This window comes from Lutra lutra, chromosome 8 (assembly GCF_902655055.1).
Source record: "Lutra lutra chromosome 8, mLutLut1.2, whole genome shotgun sequence".
Lineage (NCBI taxonomy): Eukaryota > Metazoa > Chordata > Mammalia > Carnivora > Mustelidae > Lutra > Lutra lutra.
Genome location: NC_062285.1, coordinates 136,314,926 through 136,335,643, shown reverse-complemented (window position 1 = coordinate 136,335,643; position 20,718 = coordinate 136,314,926). Strand labels below are relative to the sequence as shown.

General features: G+C 38.6%; 1 protein-coding gene across 3 annotated transcripts in view; it reads right to left on the bottom strand.

The window, feature by feature from the left end:
* The window catches only part of TNRC6B (trinucleotide repeat containing adaptor 6B), a 263,359-nt gene that overhangs the window by 139,964 nt on the left and 102,677 nt on the right, over positions 1–20,718 (bottom strand). For all 3 annotated transcript variants that reach the window (XM_047741007.1, XM_047741002.1, XM_047741000.1), the window contains exon 4: positions 20,257–20,324. In XM_047741007.1, the coding sequence (XP_047596963.1) occupies positions 20,257–20,324 (68 nt within the window). The remainder of the gene's footprint in view (positions 1–20,256; positions 20,325–20,718) is intronic.

Sequence of the window (20,718 nt, the reverse complement as noted above, 5' to 3'; positions counted from 1 at the left end):
GGAGCTGGGGTTGAAACTGCCTTAAAGGGAAAGCAGCCCTTTTCCACTCACTTTCATTTGTGAAAGGCTGTTATCTCATACTCTCCGCCTACACACACTGAATGTGAAAGTGGCAACAGCATAAGGGTAACAGATGAACAAAATATAAAAACCTTTATTGGTTTATAGAAATATGCTCAGTTGCTAACGATTCTTGCAGATCCTAGAGCTTGGCTTGCTTGCTACAGTTACTCTCTGGTTGTTTGGGCAAGCATGGGCTGGCAAACTGCTCTTTAAAAGGGGGCTTAAACAATGCTTTAGCCAAACAAGAGACTAGTTTTTAAAGATTAAGGCGAAATACAGGGCACAACTGATCTCTGACAAGCTCCTAAAATGCATGGGAGGAGACTAAAAGGAAACAGACCCAAGTACAAACGTAAACTGGCAATTCAGAGAGGTTAAGTGACTAATCTCAAATCACACAGCGAGACAGAAGCAGAACAGGGACCGGTCTCCCAGCTGAAGTCCACATGTATTGTTTTGGGTGTATGTGTGTTGGATACCTCCTCCCGCAGCCCCCCCCCCCCCCCAAAAACGATGCTGTAGCTTTAGCGAGCTGACTTCCTCTAGGATAGGAAGATTCCAGGCCTCTTTAATCCCCTCTCCCACCTGAGGAAGGAGCTCTGCAGCTGACCAGAGTAAGCATGAAATTTAAAACCTACCTACTTTCCCTATCATACCCGGTCCCTTCTCCTGGCTACATGCACTCTTGATTTATACGCATCTAAGAAAGCCAGGATGGGTTTGCCTCTCTTGCCCTGGGGCCAACAGGCTGTGCAAATTTAGTTAGGCAAATCCCTTCACCTCCCCACGCTCAGTTTTCTGACTGGAATGTAAAGACTGGACATTACTAGATGGTATCTTTGGTTCCTTTCTGCTCAAAAACACTGCACTTGGCTTCTTTCTTTTAGCAGTTCTGTTCATCTTATCCTTGCCATCTCGAAAGTAAGTCATTTACTCCAGGAATGCCTTCTTGACCCTCCTGGTGGAGACCAGGCCTCCCTATTCAACACTCCCATGACATCCTTCACGGCTTCTTTGTAACATTGGTCAGAATCGCCATTTATTGTTTGCGTAAAAATTTGCCTATTGCTGCTCTTCCTCAGTGTGTATAAGGACAAACACCACATCTTCCCTCACTGCTGTCTGAGGCCCCATGCAGTAGGTGAATGAATGAATGAATGAGTGACCTGGACTTCCATTCAGAGGTGCTGGGCAAGAGGAGATCCACCACCCAAATAGAAAGAAAGGAAGTCACATCGTTTCCAGGAACTCACCTCCATCTATCTGTTCGAAGGACTGCTTTAAAATAAAGCAACTACATGACAGAGAACAGGCAAAAGTGCTCCGCGACTCAAAACTCCATCTATCTCCAAAAACCAGAAACACTGGGATCCCCAGTGTGAGTTCCCAAATGAACAAGGCTGACCAAGTGTAACCTGACACGCCACCCGGCAGGGAACCCATGGATTCTGTAAGCCCGGCCTTCCTCGAAAAGGAACCTATGATCTCTTCCTAAATCCCACACGTTTGTCTTCCTGGCTTTTGGTCTTGTCTTCCTATAGACCTCCTCCTTTGCTTTTTCCAGGCCGAAGGAAGAACAGGAAAGGAGCTGTTTCAGGACAGGCGGAGCCAATGCCTCAATGATCTGGCGGCTTGAATATTTATGGCGTAAAAGGCTTCCACTGTCTTCTCGATGCCTAGCCCGGAGTAGGGCAAGAGCCAGGACCCAGACTGACAATTGAGTTGTAGGCAAAAGCAGGAAACTCCTTGGATGGAAATTTTGAATATTTAGTCTATTTTTATCCTTCCAATACCTTCCAGATGAGTTACGGAAAGCTTACTTATGTGGAGCATGCGCCACATGTTCCAATGCATGGAGACTGTACAGCTGCCTTGTTTTAATTTGGGATGGACATGGTTTCCTTATAATTTTGCTAAGTTTCCATTCCCCAATGCAGAATATTATTGTATAAATACATACATATATGTATGTGTGTATGTGTCACCTTATAAGTGCTAAACAAGCCGCATGAAAGGCCAGAAAACATAACCACATTTAGAAACAAAATATTAATTCTATTTTAAAGAATAGGATCAATGTTTTCTTCAACTTCTAGAGAGCTTTGTTTTGTGAGATACCTCTAACCTTAAAGCAATTAGTCTACTTGCTCATCTGAAGGAATAGCTGAAAAAGGGGCGCCTGGGTGGCTCAGTGGGTTAAAGCCTCTGCCTTCGGCTCAGGTCATGATCTCAGGGTCCTGGGATCGAGCCCCACATTGGGCTCTCTGCTCAGCGGGGAGCCTGCTTTCCCCTTTCTCTCTCTGCCTGCCTCTCTGCCTACTTGTGATCTCTGTCAAATAAATAAAATCTTAAAAAAAAAGAAATGAAATAGCTGAAATAAACCTATTACTTTCACTGTATTTCCAGACATTTTGGACTTCGTGATATATTTGCTGTACTTTTTCAAATTGACCATAAGACAGTGTTTTTGTTTTTTTTTAAAGATTTTTTTTAATTTATTTGACAGACAGATCACAAGTAGGCAGAGAGGCAGGCAGAGAGAGAGAGAGGAGGAAGCAGGCTCCCTGCCGAACAGAGAGCCCGATGTGGGGCTCGATCTCAGAACCCTGGGATCATGACTGGAGCTGAAAGCAGAGGCTTTAACCCACTGAGCCACCCAGGTGCCCCTAAGACGGTGTTTTTAAACTGTACTATCTATTAAAGATGAGGATACAAAGTAACAAAAAAGTTTCCTTTTTTTTTTTTTTTTTAAGATTTTATTCATTTATTCACAAGAGACAGAGAGAGAGGCAAAGAGCAGGGAGCCCGATGGGGGACCCAATCCCAGGACTGGGATCATGACCCAAACCAAAGCTCAACTGAGTCCCCCAGGTGCCCCCAAAGTTTACTTTTTTAAACAAATAAACCAAAACTTAGACACTCATATGTGTATTATCTTTCAAAGTTGGCACCTTGGTGACAATATACTAAAATATTTTTACTAGGAAACAAGATGAAAAAATAATGAACTGGGGCACCTGGGTGGCTCAGGTGGTTAAGCGCCTGACTCTTGGTTTCGGCTCAGGTCATGATCTCAGGGTCATGAGATCAAGCGGGAGCCTGTTTAAGACTCTCCCTCTCCCTTTGCCCCTCCCCCCAAACCAAAATAAATAGGGACGCCTGGGTGGCTCAGTCAGTTAAGTGTCTGTCTTTAGGTCATGAGCCTGGGGTCCTGGAATCGAATTCTGCATCAGGCTCCTTGCTCAGAGGGGAGCCTACTTCTCTCTCTGGCTGCCACTCCCCCTGCTTGTGTGCTCTCTCTCTCATTCTGACAAATAAATAAATAAAATCTTTAATAAAAGAAAGAAAGAAAGAGAACTGAACATTTAACTCAGCAATCTAGAAAACAAGTAACAAACCAAAAAGAAATTTATAATGATAAAAACATAAACATAAAGCAAAATCAAAGAAGAGTAGACTAAATCAAACTAACACCTTTTTTGCTCTAAAAAATATAGGTATATAATCCTTTGGAAAATCTGATCAATTGGGCGCCTGGGTGGCTCAGTCGGTTAAGCATCTGCCTTCAGCTCAGGTTATGATCTTAGGGTCCTGGGATCGAGTCCCGCATCAGGACTCTACTCAGCAAGGGGTCTGCTTCTCCCTCTCCCTCTGCCCCCAACTCATGTTCTCTCTCATTCTCAAAAATAAATAAAATCTTAAAAAAAAAAAAAAGGAAAATCTGATCAAATTTAAAAAGAGGAAGAGAGAAGTCATAAATTAACATTAGGGCTCAGAAAGAGGGCATTATAACTACAGATCTGGAGAGTATTTTTCTTTTTTAAGATTTATTTTTTTTTTTAGAGAGAGGAGCATGAGCATGAGCAGGGGGAGGGGCAGAGAGAGGGCAATACAGAAGCAGACTCCCTGTTGAGTGTGGAGTCTGACATGGGGCTCCATCTCACAGCCCCAAGATCATGACCTGGGCTGAAATCAAGAGTCAGATGCTTAACCAACTGAGCCACCCAGGTACCCTGGAGAGTATTTTTTAAATTTTAAGAGAATTATATATTACTTCACATCAATAAACTTGAAGATTAAATAAAATAGAGGGAAAATAAAGGATAATCAAGGAAAATAGAAATTACTAAAATCAACTCAAGAAAAATTATGAAAATAACAACAAAAACCCACAGCAGAAATCTGTAAGGTATTCCAAGAAGTAGCCACTAAAACTACATCAGGCACAAATGGTTTTCTGGGTGAATTCTACCAAACTTCTATCAAATAGATAATTTCCATGTCATCCCTACTATTCCCAAACTTATGGAGACAAAAGGGAAAGCTTCCTAATTTCTTCTCTGTGGCTAACATATTCCTGATATCCATCTGAACTGAGATGGTACAAAAAATAAAACTATAGATCAATCTTCACTTGTGAAGACAAATATAAAAATCCTAAGTAAAATATCAACAAATAGAATTCGGCAGTTTTAAAAGAACAGTTCCCTATGACCACGCAGGGTTTATACCAACAATGCAAGGATGGTTAAATTACAAAATCTATTAACATAACTTCACTTGTTCAACAAGTATGTGCTCAAGGCTTTCTGTGTGTCTGAGTCCATGCTAGTTGAGTTAGTGAACCGTAACAGAAGGGTTCTTGTCCATGTGCAGTCAACATCGTTACAGGAGAAGGAAATCACTGATAAGGAAATAAAGTGTTTGATGGCATACAGAATAACTAAGGGAGGCTCACTTTAGATAAGATGGTTAGGGAAGGCTTATCTCAGGCTGGACATTTAAACTGAGTTCAAAAGCAACCCGCTAGCTTAAAAGAACAAGAGGGAAGATCAGGAGGCTAGAAGAGGTGAGCAGGGGAGCAAAGTATGAGATGCATCCGAGAGTAAGAGGAGCTAGATCATACTGGGTCTTGCAGGCCACAGTAAGGATGTTCTTTTAAGAACGATGGACAGGGGCACCTGGGTGGCTCAGTGGGTTAAAGCCTCTGCCTTCGGCTCAGGTCATGATCCCAGGGTCCTGGGATCGAGCCCCGCATCAGGCTCTCTGCTCAGCAGGGAGCCTGCTTCCCCCTCTCTCTCTGCCTGCCTCTCTGCCTACTTGTAATCTCTGTCTGTCAAATAAATAAATAAAAATCTTAAAAAAAAAAAAAAAAGAACGGTGGACAGTTGGATGCCTGGGTGGCTCAGTTAGTTGAGTCTTTGGCTCAGGTCATGGTCGCAGGGTCCTGGGATCAAGTCCCACATTGGGCTCCTTGCCCGGCCAGGAGCCTGCTTATCCCTCTGCCTGCCACCACCTGCTGCACTCTATCACCCTCCCTCTCTTGGACAAATAAATAAAATAAAAATATTTTTAAAAAGAAACAAAACAAGAGTGGAAAGTCACAGAAGAATTTTAAAACAGGAGATCAAATGGCACTATTTTATCCATTACTTATTTTCCACTTAAGGACTACTGTCTACCAGCTTGTCAGGAGGCTAGGAAAATATTTAGGACCCGAAAAAATATACTTCCAAGTCAAAGATACAGAAAGAAAATTATAACCATAAAAATTAATAAAGGCTTAAATGTCCTGAAATATAACAACCCAGGAATTTTTTTTTTCTTTTTCTCTTAACCCAGGGCCTCATCTCATGATCCTGAGATCAAGACCTGAGCTGGGATCAAGAGTCAGATGCTTAACTGACTGAGCCACCCAGGTGCCCCAAACCCAAGACTCATTCACTGTTAAATTTAGGATTTACACTTGATCAAAGCCAAAAGGCAGAGACATTTGAAAACAATTCTCACTTTACAAAAATTCCTAAAAATGCTAACTGTTAAAAAAAATCTAGGGTTATTATAAATTAGGTTAGTAATTTGTAGCCAAAGAACTTCAGTAGCAAAATTATTAATATCCTTTAAACACATGATAGCAAAAATAAATAAAACCACAAGTTTAATATGGAACCTGGGTACCTTTTACTGGATTTCCTATAAAGTGGGGCAAAGTCTCCAAAACCTCCCTAAGTACGCATTTCAAGGACCCATGGAGGTCTTACCACCACTTTAGGATAGGACAGGATCAGATTAATATTTTCAAAGGCTCATCCTGCTTGTACATGGAGAATACACTCTACAAGATCCAGAGCAGAAGCAGAGAGATAAACTGGAAGGCAACCGTGGCCATCTAGGTGAGGGTGTGACCAAGTGGAGGGGGGAGAGGTGGAGAATATATTTAGAAGGTACAGGTGATTCTATCATCTATTAGTAGTTGTTGTTAAGAATAATATCTGTGACCATGAAATAAAGTAAGGCCAATCAACTCTTTCAAAAATAAGACTTCAAATTCTGGACTCACCATTTATTCATATAGTCAAGAAACTTTTTGGTTTTTGTGCAAATTTTAAAGCATCCACCACACATTATATACTGTGCTAGAACGAGGCCCTGGGGGATACAAAGATGACTTTTAACACCCTCAAGGACAGAAACATAGTTAAAATACAGTATGGCAGGGGTGCCTGGATGGCTCGTCAGTTAAGCGTCTGACTCATGATTTCAGCTTAGGTCATGATCTCAGGGTTGTGAGATCGAGCCCCGTGTCGGGCTCCGCACTAGCCATGGTGCCTACTTAAGATTCTCCCTCTCCCTCTGCCCTGCCCCCTTAAAAAACAGCATGGTTAAGTGCCACAAAATAAAGAACAGAGATACAAGATAGTTATGCCATAGGAATACAAAGAACTAAGTGCTGGGATAGTCAAAGAAGATTTCACAGGGATATGAGATTGTCAACAGAGTCTAAAGAATGAGTAGGAGTTTGCCATGGAGAGAACATGGAAAAGGTAAAGACTTTTCTAAGTTTATCAACTTCCAGTACTATCAAATGCTGGCAACGACGAAGGCTGACAAGAAACAATACAAATTTAAGGGCTAAGTTTTTCAGGATTCTTAAATCCCAACAAAATGAGAAGGTGGATATAGTAGCCAAAACTTCTAGCTGGAAAACAGAATGTTAGCATTTATACTTTTACTACATTTAGAAATTAGAATGCTAGCAGACCTAATTTTAGGGAACATTAAAAAAAAATTCTCGAATTCTTTAGAACCAAAACTCCAAGATCAAATTTGCATTTAGAGGAAGAATTCCTTGATACTGAGGGTTGAGGCTGCTGTCCTCTGTGCTTCTGGCTCCCCGTGCACATGTCTGGGGTAGCACCTTCATGCCCTGTTGCTGTTGTCACCCATTCACTTCATACTTCCCCTTCTAAACTCTGAGCTTCTTAAGCGCAGACTATGTGGCTTTTACTTCCGGATCTAGTACACAGAAGGAATTCAGTTAATGTTTGCTGGATGAAGGACCAAACGAATTAGCAAAGGAATAAATGGATGAACAATACAAAGCTAAGTATTTACAGGGTGCAAAAGAAGACAATACTTAAAAACCTCTAATTGGTTGGGGGCGCCTGGGTGGCTCAGTTGTTAAGCATCTGCCTCTGGCTCAGGTCAAGATCCTAGGACCTTGGGATCGAGCTCCACATGGAGCCCCATGTGGAGCTCCACGTGGAGCCCTGCATCGGGCTCCCTGCTCAGCGGGAAGCCTGCTTCTCCCTCTCCCACTCCCCATGCTTGTGTTCCCTCTCTCACTGTGTCTCTCCCTGTCAAATAAATAAAATCTTAAAACAAGAGAAAACAAAAACCTCTAATTGAAAGAAGATAAAACATGTACACAGGATAGTCAACCAGAAAGTATAAGATAAACTGTTAACTGTATGACTTGCCTAAGAGACACAGGAGTTCGAAAACAGAGGCTCTCCTGAAGCACTTTGAGGGGTCCTGGCACTGTGCCCAAATGACCTCCCTGCTTTTTTCTGTTGCAATATGTTTTTGTCTTCTTCTTTAATTGTAGTAAAATACAAAATTTACCATCTTAACCAGTTGTATGGTTCAGTAGCATTAAGCATATTCACGTTGTTGTGAAACAGATCTCCCGATCTCTAGAGCTATTTTATCTTGCAAATCTGAAATTCTATACCCATTAACCAACTTCCCTTCTTCCTCTCCCCTGGTCCTTCGTAACCACTATTTTATTTTCTATTTATATAAATTTGACTACTTTAGATACCTCATCTAAAGTAGTCAAAGTGAGACCACCCAGTATTTGTCTTTCTGGGACTGGCTTATTTCACTCAACACAGTATTCTCAAGATTCAATCCATGCTGTAGTATGTGACCGGATTTCCTTCTTTTTTATGGCTAATACTCCGCGGTATGTATACGCCACCTTTTATTTTTCCATTCATCCACCCATGGACGCTTGGGTTGCTTCTGCCTCCTGGCTACCGTGACGAGGGCTTCCGTGAAGATGTGTATACAAACAGTTCAATTCTTCTGCATATGTACCCAGAAGGCAGACTGCTGGATCATGCGGTAGTTCTATTTTTGAGAAACCTTTTGTCTTCCATAGCAGTTATGTCATTTTATAATCCCAACAGCATGCAAAGGTTTCAATTTCTCCACATCTTGGCCAACACTTGCTATTTTCGGGTTTTGGTGTTTTTGTTCTGGGTTTTGGTTTTTCGGGGTTTTGTTTTTGTTTTGATAGTAGTTATCCTGATGTATGTGAAGTAGTATCTCATTATGGTTTTGATTTGCATTTCTTTATTAGTGATGATGAGTGTCTCTTCATATGCTTACTGGCCATTTATATATCCTTGGAGAAATGTCTATTCAAGCCCTTTGCCCATTTTAAAATCATGTTATTTGATCTTTTGTTGTTGAGGTGCAGTTTTCTACATATCCTTCATATTAACCCCTTACCAGATATACAACTTGCAGAGATTTTCTCCCATTCTGTAGGCTGCCTTTTCACTCTATGGACTGTGTCTTTTGATGCACAAAATTTTAAAACTTTGATGTAGTCTCATTTGTCTATTTTTGGTGTCACATCCAAGAAATCCCTGCCAACTCCAGTGTCATGAAGCTTTCCTCTTCTGTTTTCTTCAAAGAGTTTTATACTGTTAGGTCTTAATCCATTTTGAGTTAATTTTTGTACATGGTATGAGACAAAGGGCCATCTTCATTCTTTCGCTACTGGGTAGCCAGTGTTCTCAACACCATTTGTTGGAAAGACCCTCTCCTTCATTCCCCATTGAAGGTTTTGGCACTCTTGTCAAAGATCACTTGACCTTATGTGAGTATTTATTTCTGGCTTTCTATTCTATTCCATTGGTCTATTTGCCTATCATTATGCCAGTATCACACTGTTTTGATTACTGTAACTTTGTAATATATTTTGAAATTGGAAGTGTGACTACTCTGACTTTATTCTAAATGACAAATTATTTTTATAAAGTGTGCAAAGACAAGATATTTTCATCACTCTTAACCCATCCTGTTAAAACCACAGCCTCTTTCTATCTCAACTTTCCCCCATCATGATTCCCTGTCAGTAGAGTGAGAGTGGGTGCAGGCATTTCAGGGATTTGTAGAAAAAAAGTTAAATTGGTGATATATTCATTTTAAGATTAGCGGAATATAGTCACGTGGTTCTCAGTCACGTCTGTGTGTGGTTGAGTAATGTTAACCATCCTTGTATACAAAGATGTTACCGGGCCAACTTACTCTGCATCATGATAGAAATGTGTCAGTTCAAAGAATATTTCAAAGTAGCCAATGTACATGAAAAAAATGAAGCCTTGTAATATAAAGGATACTTGATAGAGGTTTTTCCCAAAGTTGACAATCTTAAAAACTTATATAATGTTAGTAATAACAAGTTGTGAGGCTGAAAGGAACTTTGCTAATCTGTCAATATGAAAAACCATATTCTGGTCAACCTTTCTGTAATAAACAATGAATTACCTTTTTATTCTCTTTTTAGAAAATATCACAGAATTGTTACATGAAAGGGCAACAAAGACTATACAGCCAAAAAATGGAGAGAAAAAAGTTTCACAGTGATGTGTTAAGCAGTGAATACAAATATTATTGCAATTTTTCTGACGTTTGTATTTGTCAACTCTTAAAAGTTGCCATTTTTGTGATTTCTTTCCTCATTGTAAATAAATGTTCACTTCTGTACAACTTGTATTTGAAATTAATGCTCTTAAAGAGCATTCCCACAAAACCCAGATTCACTCCTGGTCAGAAAGAAGGGTCCTCTTTGCCTGAACAAAGGCATATAGAGGGGAAGGAAAGGAGACGTGCATGGAAGGCCTTATGGAAAGCCACGATGGGTACAGAAAGATCCTTTAATTAATTAATTAGGCAACTAATTAATTAGGTTTTTCTTTTAAAGTAATCTCTATGCCCAACATGGGGCTTGAACTCATGACTCCGAGATCAAGAGTCACAAGCTCTAACCTACTGAGCCAGCAGGCTCCCCAAGATCCTTTAAAGAAAAGAAAAAAATATGCATTGGTAGGTTAAAGGCCACTTAATGGAGGCCCCCAGAAGCTAAGAAAAAGTTCAGACATGGATAGAAAGGCATCTTCTGCTAAATAAACAATAATCAACAATTGGCTTATGGTAGAGATCCTTAAAGAACAGTCTCAAAATCAGGTCTGTTGGAAAATACTCAAGAAAGCATTAGCTATAAAGTCAAACATGATACATTATCAAATCACGTCCCTTCTGCTAATAAAAAATAAAATATTCTGGAGTTAGGATTTTTAATAACTTCACCTCAGACTTTCAAAGTGAGTATAGAACAGGGATTCTTAGCACTCAGACAACCTCATTCATTCAATATAGTATATTGATTGACATTTTCTATGGGCCATTGGCAGTGACCAAGCTGAAAAAGGTCCTTGTCCTCGCAGAGCTGAAGAGCAAAAAGGCTTAACATGCCTGCCATGGTGTGCCTCCTCTCTAACATGTTCTTCACCTCTCCTCCAGCCCCAACTTCCCGGCACAGACACTCCCAGCAGGAAGGGAAACCCAGGCCAAGCGCTCGGGGCTGAGCTTGTCTCCACACCCTCTAGTGATTGTTAACATTTTGGGGAAATAAACACTAGCTTCTCTTCATGACACCTCTGGAGATTCCTGCAGCTGAACTTGTAGTTCTTTACCTATAATTGCTATTTCAAACATTTCAGAAACATTTTGTAACTACACAATAATAATAACATCTCAAAAAAAAAAAAAGCCTAAGACACCAATTTCAAGGAACCAGGCAGATACATCTTGCCTTTCGAGTAATGTTTTTCCATAAAGGCAGTTAGTTTGTCCATAAGCAAAATATAAGCTAAATAATTAAGACTATTATAAAATTAGCTGCAGTTTTCTAAGAACTGCATGATCTACCCTATTCATTGTTGGTTAAAGTCACCACTCAAACCTGTAAGTAGAAGCAACCCACACAGTTTGTATCATTTTCAACTATGAAACACAGAGATCCTGAAGTTACTCTTACTGTAACTAATCCATGGACCAGACATCCAAGAAAAACCTCATGAAATACAATTCAGAACCTATTATGTATGATTCTGAGACTCGGGGGAAAGATGTTTTCAGAGAATTAATTTTTTCAGTCACTTCAATGCAAATTACAAAATTTATTAGCAAGGGATAGTTTCCCAAAGACCTAATACAAAATGTTTATGGTTATGCTAAAATTCCCAGCAGCAAAAATTCCATGAGCATAACTATCATCTACTGAACCTCTTTGTGGCATTTTCAAAATACCAATTAACTTGAAAATAAAACTCATTTCCTTTCTCTTAAAAACATTCAAAGACGATTATATAGAAACCTAACTAGTCTTCTGATGTCCAGTTTACCGCTGTGTAATAATGATGGAGCTTACAAAGAGTTCACTTTGGTACTTGTTAGTAAGTTTATTTCAACTTGTACATATTTCAATAGTTTAAAGAAAAAAAACTGGTGAAAAACTGATGGTAGAACACAGAAATGTTAAAATAAAAACACCTCTTTCCTATGGTCAAATACCAGTTTGTGTTTTGAAGATAATTATGTATAAAATAAGTGACTTGGAAATACTTTCTTCTTTTTTTTTTCTCTGTGTGTGTGTGTGTGTTTATTTAAGAAATACTATAGAGCTACCCCATTTTTTTTTAAACAAGCACCCAAAAGAATGGTTGTGAAAAAACTCAGTATTAAATTTGGTGGTTAAACAGGAAACAATGAATATCCTAATAAAAGGAATCCTTAGTGTAGAGACTGGGGAAGAATAAACTTAAAAGTCGCACTACAGTATAAGAAGAATTGGAGGAAGATAGAGCCGGAAGTTAATGAGTTCCAGTAGGAGCAGAAACAAAGATAAGGTAAGGACAAGCTGTTAGAATTAATGAAAGGCCTGTATAATTAATAATTCAGAAAAATTAAAAGGGCATTTTATAACTAGACATTTAAGTTGGGAGAAATGTAATTAGTAAGAAGAGAATTTAATCAAGACATCGGAGTTAAGACATTTAAAAAATAGCACCTCAAACCCAAAGCCATATTACACAACACGAGACTATAAAGAGCAATGTTGACTCCATAAATTACATTCTTTTCTCCGAATCAATATAAAACTATCTTCAACACTTTGATTTCCATATAGCCTTCCATGCAAACTCTGAACAGATTCTCCCTTAAAAAAGGGAAATCAAAAAAGATGGTACCCCAAGGGTGTTGAAATATAGGAACTGATATAATTAATTCTACCAATAAGCCTAAAAAGGGGATACTGTCTATGTAACACATTATAAAATGAGATTTTTAAAAATTTTAATATGTTTTATTTAAAATAACATATATAAAAATTATCAGTTCAACATAAAATCAATGTAAGTTATTAATTTTACATTATTTTTTATGGTACTAAGTCTTTGAAATCCAGGCTGAATTTTGCATTTAAAGTACATTTAAATTTGGGCGTTTTTTTTTGTGGCAAAAACACATCAAATTAAATTTACCATCTTAACCATTTTTAAGTGTAAAGCTCAGTAGTGTTAAGTACATTCTCACTGTTTTGCAACAGATCTCTAGAACTTTCTCATCTTGCAAAACATCCATTGAACACCGATTCCCTCTACTCCCTACCCAGAGACCTTGGCAATCCTCACTTTTCCACTTTCTGCTTTTATGATTTTTAACATCAGATACTTCATTTGAGTGGAATCACACAGCATTTGTCCTTATGTGATTGGCTTATTTTGCTTAGCCCTCTAGTTTCATCTATATTGTAGCATGTGACAGGATTTCCTTATTTTTAAGGCTTCGTAATATTCCATTATGCGTATATACCACATTTTCTTTACCCACTCATCTCTCAATGGACATTGAAGTTGCCCCACTGCTTGGCTGTTATGAATGCTGCAATAAACATGGGTGTGCAAATATGTCTCTGAGATCCCACTTTGAGAGATTTGTTTTTAATGCTGAATTTTCATAAAATGAACCAAAAGATTCAACAAAATTCAATCAACAAAGATTTACTAGAAAAACTGAATCACTGTAGTATGTTCAAGGCAAATATCTTTTGAGAATGTGAGTCTACTTAAACATGGAGATTTAAAGCTTATTCTTGTTTGTTTATTTATTTATTTAATTATTTATTTTTAAAAATTTTTATTTATTTATTTGACAGAGATCATAAATAGGCAGAGAGGCAGGCAGAGAGAGAGAGGAGGAAGCAGGCTCCCCGCTAAGCAGGGAGCTCGATGCGGGGCTCGATCCCAGCACCCTGGGATCATGACCTGAGCCGAAGGCAGAGGCTTTAACCCACTGAGCCACCCAGGCGCCCCTAAAGCTTATTCTTGTTTATAAATTAGATTTTAAGGAAGAAATTGAAAAGAAGCTAAGTTCATTAATACAGTTGATCCTTGAACATCATCACAGGCTTGAAGTCCACTTAAATGCAGACTTTTTTTAGTAAGTACAATACAGCGCTGTACATGTACTTTCTCTTCCTTATGATTTTAAAACATTTTTTCCTCTAACATTCTATTGTAAGAATTTAGCATAGAATGTATATAACATACAAAATACATGTCAATTGACTGTTTATATTATCCATAAGGTTTCCAATTAACAGTAGACTACTAGTAGTTAAGCTTTTGGGGATTCAAGAGTTACCTGTGGATTTCTGACTGTGTGGGGGTCAGTGCCCCTACCTAACTCTCATGTTGTTCAAAGGTCAACTGTACGCGAAAACGGGTATTTGGCTGCAAATAATTTACAACAAATAATCTGCCTACAAACATCTAGACCATCACTTGCCTCATAAATAAAACCAAATCAAGATCCTGTCTTGGGTGGAAACATTTTATATAAAATGAGCTTTCAAATAAGCAGAGTCAAACACAATCTATGAGCAACTAAGGTACTTATGCTTTTTGAAAAGCTGTTACAGTTTTATATTTACCCCCGTGTTAAACACATTATCCGATTAATGCTGTGTGAGTTTAATGTAGTAATTATATGGCAATAAACTTAGCTTGTTTGATTTGTTATAGTAGCTCGTAAAGTAAATATCCTCAGAAAAATGATTGTATTAGATATAGTAATAGTTCATAAACCTCATTAAAAAGCAACAATATTGAAACAATATATATACACAAAGTGTTTAAAGCTATACACTCTACTTAATCTTGTTCACACATACATCAGAATCCAGTACAACTGATCTAAATATTAACAGTTTAGCACAGATGTTTCTCAATATCAAAAGTCAATTATTATTTTTTTAAAGTCAATTATTATTATTATTTTTTTAAGATTTTATTTATTTATTTGACAGACAGAGATCACAAGTAGGCAGACTAGCTGCAGAGAGAGAGGAAGGGAAGCAGGCTCCCCACTGAGCAGAGAGCCTGATGTGGGGCTCGATCCCAGGACCCCGAGACCATGACCTGAACCGAAGGCAGAGGCTTAACCCACTGAGCCACCCAGGTGCCCCTAAAGTCAATTATTTTTTAAGAGGGTTTTCTACATGCATAGCTACCCTAACCTGCCTGTTAAAAGAACTTAGCTCCACTGCAATAAACATCAAGGAAATAAAATAATTTTCTCAAAACTTCTGGCACCTATGGTAAAAATGTTAAATGATGAAGCAAAGAAAGTGGCATAGATCAGCTAATAAAAATAATTTTAGTCCTAATCCTTACAAGAATTTGCTCTATGACCTTGACATTCTATTAGCCCTGTATTCCATCTGCCTCCATAAATAAAATAGGCTATTCATACAAACTGAGACCAATGAATGAGAGCCATTTTGGAAATCAATTTGGAAAAAAATTTAGATCTCTGCCTCACTTCATACACAAAAATGAGTACCAGTTCAATTAAGCTGTAAAGGAAAAGGGGCGCCTGGGTAGCTCTGTTGGTTAAGCAACTGCCTCCAGCTCAGGTCATGATCCCCAGGGTCCTGGGATTGAGCCCTGCACTGGGCTCCCTGCTCATTGGGGACTCTGCTTCTCCCCTCCCTCTGCTCCCCCCTTCCCGCCCTGGTTCATGCATGTGTTCTCTCTCTGAAACAAAAAATAAAATCTTAAAAAAAAATTTTTTTTTTTTAAGATGTAAAGGTAAAAAATAAAGCAGGAAAACGGAGGTATTTTATTACATTAGGGCAGGGACAACTTCTCTCAGCAAGCACAAAATATAGAAGCTACAAAGGCTGACTGATTTTATCACATAAAAATGTTTTAACTTTATTAGTATGAAAGATACTCCAATGATAAAAGATAAAAGATTGGGAGAAAAATTTAAAACATCTCAGAAGACAAAGGTTAATATCTACATCTTATGAAGGGCTCCTACAAAGCTATCAAAAGAAACAATCCGGGGCGCCTGGGTGGCTCAGTGGGTTAAGCCTCTGCCTTCGGCTCAGGTCATGATCCCAGAGTCCTGGGATCGAGCCCCGCGTCGGGCTCTCTGCTCTGCAGGGAGCCTGCTTCCTCCTCTCTCTCTCTGCCTGCCTCTCAGCCTGCTTGTGATCTCTGTCTGTCAAATAAATAAATAAAATCTTTAAAAAAAAAAAAAAAGAAAGAAACAATCCAATAGAAAAATGGGAATAATATGCAAATAAGGTATACATAAAATTCAAAAATCTATGGCCAATAAACTAACAAGAGATATTCCATCTTATTAGTAAGCAGAAAAGAGCAAATTAAAACAATAAAATATTAGGGGTCCTTGACTGGCTCAGTTGGTGGAACACATGACTTTTGATCTTGAGGTTGTAAGTTCAAGCCCCATGTTGGGTGTAGAGATTACTTTAATAAAACAACAACACACATAATAAAATATAAGAATGGCAAAAATTTCAGGATAAGTAATTTTATTGTCATCAAAGATGAGGAGAAATGGGCATTCTTATACACTATTTATGGAAGGCATCATGGGTATATAGCTTCTTTAGAAGGCAATTTGCTAATAGCTACCTTCATGCAAAAAAAAAAAAAAATCCTATGAACTGACAGTTCCATCTCTAGAAATTTATTCCACAGAAATACACCTGTGAATAAAGATATAAGAATTAAGGATGTTCAATAAAATATTATTTGTAATAATCAAAGAAGTAGAGACCACCAAAATATCTACTGGAGAAGAATGATTATAGTCCATCCATTCAACAAAATGTTCTGTAAATGTTTAAGAGAATGAAAGAGGCTGTTGTAAGATGCCAAATTAAAAAAGCAAGCCACAGGGACGCCTGGGTGGCTCAGTTGGTTAAGCAGCTGCCTTCGGCTCAGGTCATGATCCCAGCGTCCTGGGATCGAGTCCCACATCGGGCTCCTTGCTCATCAGGGAGCCTGCTTCTCCCTCTGCCTCTGCCTGCCATTCTGTCTGCCTGTGCTTGCTCTCTCTCCCTCTCTCTGACAAATAAATAAATAAAATCTTAAAAAAAAAAAAAAAAAAAAGCAAGCCACAGAAGAATAATGTTGGGTAAAAAAATTCCTATTTAGTTATTATAAGATATACAGAAAATGGGGTGCCTGGCTGGCTCAGATGGTAGAATGTCCAACTCTTGATCTCAGGGTTGTGAGTTCCAGCCCCACGTTGGATGCGGAGCCTACTAAATTAAAAGAATAAATAAATAAATAAATAAATAAATAAATAAATAAATAAAATATACAGGAAGTGTTTACAAGGATTAGGAGGCGAAGATGGGTAAAAGAAGGGTCTCGCTTTTATTCCTTTATCTACATTTACCATTTGAATGTTTTATGACAAGCATGTACAGTTGCCCCTTAAACAACATGTGGGTTGGGGCGCTGACTCCCCCACACAGTTGAAAACCTGCGAATTATTTCTGATTCTCCAAAACTTTATGCATAGCCTACTGCTGATTGGAAACCTTACTGATAGCTAACTGTCAACAACTACTTTGTATGTTATATGAATTCTGTACTATATTCTTACAATAAAGTACGCAAAAGAAGGTATTTTATTGATTGATTGATTTTTAAAGATCTCATTTATGTGACAGAGAGTGAGAAAGCACAAGCAGAAGGAGAGGCAGAGGGAGAGGGAGAAGCAACTCCTCACTGAGCAGGGAGCCAAAGGCAAATGGTTAACTGACTGAGCCACCCAGGCACCCCAAAAATGTTTTATTTTTTGTTTTGTTTTGAGTTTTTATTTACATTTTAGCTAGTCAACATATATAGTGTAGGGGCACCTGGGTGGCTCAATTAGTTAAGTTTCCATCTCCCGATCTCAGAGTTGTGAGTTTAAGACTCCAACTGGGCTCCACGCTAGGTGTGAAGCCCACTTAAAAAAAACAAAAACAAAAACAAACAAGCAAAACCATAGTACAATATTGGTTTTAAGAGTAGGATTTAGTGAAGAAAATGTTTTAAGATCATAAGGAAAAGAAAGTACATTTACAGCACTTTCCCATATTTTTCTGGCTCAGTCAGAAAAGCATGCAACTCTTGATCTTAGGGTTGTGAGTTTGAGCCCTATGTTGGGTGTAGAGATTACTGAAAATAAATAAACTTAAAAAAAAATTCCATGTATAAATGGACTTGCACAATTCAAACCCGTGTTGTTCAAGAGCCAACTGTGTTATTTTTAATAATTAAAAAAAAATAATAAAAGAATAAGCAAGAATTTCACAAGTTATTTGGCAACGTGTACACGCCCAGGATCTAGAATGTAGTATTTAGTTCCTAGATCCTACTACCCAGGATTCAATCATCCTCTGCCAACTGCAGTTCTGAGATACCAAAATCATCATCATCATCATCATCATCATCAAAAGACCACATCGCCTTTGGTCCCCACTCCCACAGAAGAGCTGGACAGGTCTATGGGAGGAACATCTAGTGAGAAGCACCATTTCTGCTTTATCATTTCAATATATGACAGCAGATCAGGCTCAGGAAGAAAAATAAAACAAAACCAGACACAAAACAAAACAGGATTCATCTGTGAAAAGGCAGTATGAGACTCACGAAAACAAAACAAGTTAAGGACACAACACAAGTCCGCAGGGCTGTCTGAAGCTCTAAAAGAAGCACCGTTTGTGTAACACAGAACTTATGGGAGAATCTGCCCCCGGGATGCCTTCTGAATACCTAGAGAGGCTGATACAGGATAGGGGTTACTGGAGCAGGTTTTTAAAGATAAAGACTAGTTTGTTTGGGAAATGGATACCCTCTGGAGAGCAGAACTTTCATCTGTGCTTTAAAAATAGGCTTAATGCCATTTTCATTGCTTCCCCCACCTGCCTCTTATCCATGAGACTTTGATCTTAACACCAGTACTTTTCGGAAACACGGCTCCCAAGGTTGGCAAAGGATTTGGGTTCAGGAGATACTATAAAACACTTTAATGTCAGAAAGATCCAGGTTCAAATCCTAACTTCCGTTTCAAGCTGCATTCCCATGGACAAGTTACCTATCACGACCCTGGAATAAAATGGTACACTGTCACGAATAGAAATAACATCGACAGCATCTAAGCAATGTACCTTGTGCACAGAAAACCCTAATCAAACGGGAAGTATCATTTTTATATTATAAGACCTTTGACCAGAGTGTAGGGTTGGGGGAGTGGGCAAGAGGATGGGAGAAATGTCCAAACTGTTCCTGTAATTCCACGGGGACTCAATGTTTGGCATTCCACTTTGTTAAAGATGAAATGACTCCATGAGTCCATGTAGAATATAAGTGCATTTGACAGAATACAGCAAAGTTAGGATTTATATTGTAAGCTATTTTAAAAACTGCCTGGTTAGCAAATTAAACCAGCTGTGAAAATATCCTGGTTTCCATTCACAACAAATATAAGATAAACATTCTCCTTAATGAACCTGGCCTTGTGGCAGCACAGCATACTCTGCATAATTCATTCCTAAGGGTTTCGGAGACATCATTTTCATAAGACAGACCAAAACTAAACTATTTTCTAAGGAAAAGGAAAAGAAAAGGAAAAAAAAAAGATGAGAGAGGAGTTTCTTTCTACAGATTTTCAGTAAATTCCACAAATCGTTGTCCCATTTAGCTTAGGAGACTACAGTCTGAATAAAAGAAGTTCTGTCAATACTTCAGGCCATCCTTAACTGTGCTTCCTTTAAAAGGGCATATGAAACACCAGTCTTCTCTGCAACACAATTTTTCAAGTTCTGGGGCAAAGGGAGGAGAAAAATCTGCTCATGGTCACCAAAAAGCTACTCCGAGGACTCCCAATTTAAGATTTAAAACTGATCACTCTTTGAGAAGTCAGGGGAGAGATCCTGAATTATTTAGAACGTTGGCTAAGTTATATTATTTATGATTGCCATTCCTTTAGGGAAACAATTTTTTATTTAAACAGAGAACAGAAGTATAAATAACTAAATGAAATAGAATTTCAGGAAGTGCTATACAAATAAATTCATACTTGGAATGCAGGGAAAGTCTATTCATTTAGCACACTTCATAAAGACATAGCTAAGAAAAGAATATAACATTTTAAACTTCTTTAGAAATCAACCAGACTGAATTAGTTCAAATTGGAACATCCTGAGCCTTAAAGCCTTTGCTAAAGTGTAACACAAATTTTGATTAGCCAAGTGTGAAAAACTACAAAGCCAACTTTCCTGTCCCTCCAGTAAGTCTGTCTATAAATAGAAGCAAATGCATTACCAGCCACCAAAACACCTGGTGAGTTCCAGTGTGCCCAATGTATGCATCCTCTGCAAACGTGCTCTCAGCATGTTTAACCAAAGTATTTCTGAAGATCTGTAATAGGACCCTTTTTAAATAAACTGTGACTCACTGTTTGCTTTCTTCACCAGGAGGTGGAGTCTTGCCATGCCCTTCCATTACAAAATCCTCCTGTTCCACCTGCAAAAGGCAAGCACCACAGGTCAGCAGTAGTCAGTAACTAAGATACAGATCACTCAAACTTCCAGGGCCTGCCCCGTGCACAACCACATGGCCACTGCCCTCTGTTGCCTGGTCCAGAAGCCTGGGCCAGTGCCTTTCAATCTCCAGGTTTGCTCAAGGCAACTCTCCTAGATTTGCAGAACAGAAAAGGAAGTATGTTGACTTGGAACTCACATAACTGTAACAAAAAAAAAAAAATTTACATCTGGAATATAATAAAGAATTGCTATGAATCAATAAGAAAAAGACACTGAACCAGAAAATTTTACAAAATAACCAAGTAGGAATTTTACTGAAGAGGATGCACAAATGAAAAGATATTCAGTCTCATGTCAACCAGGAAAATGCAAAT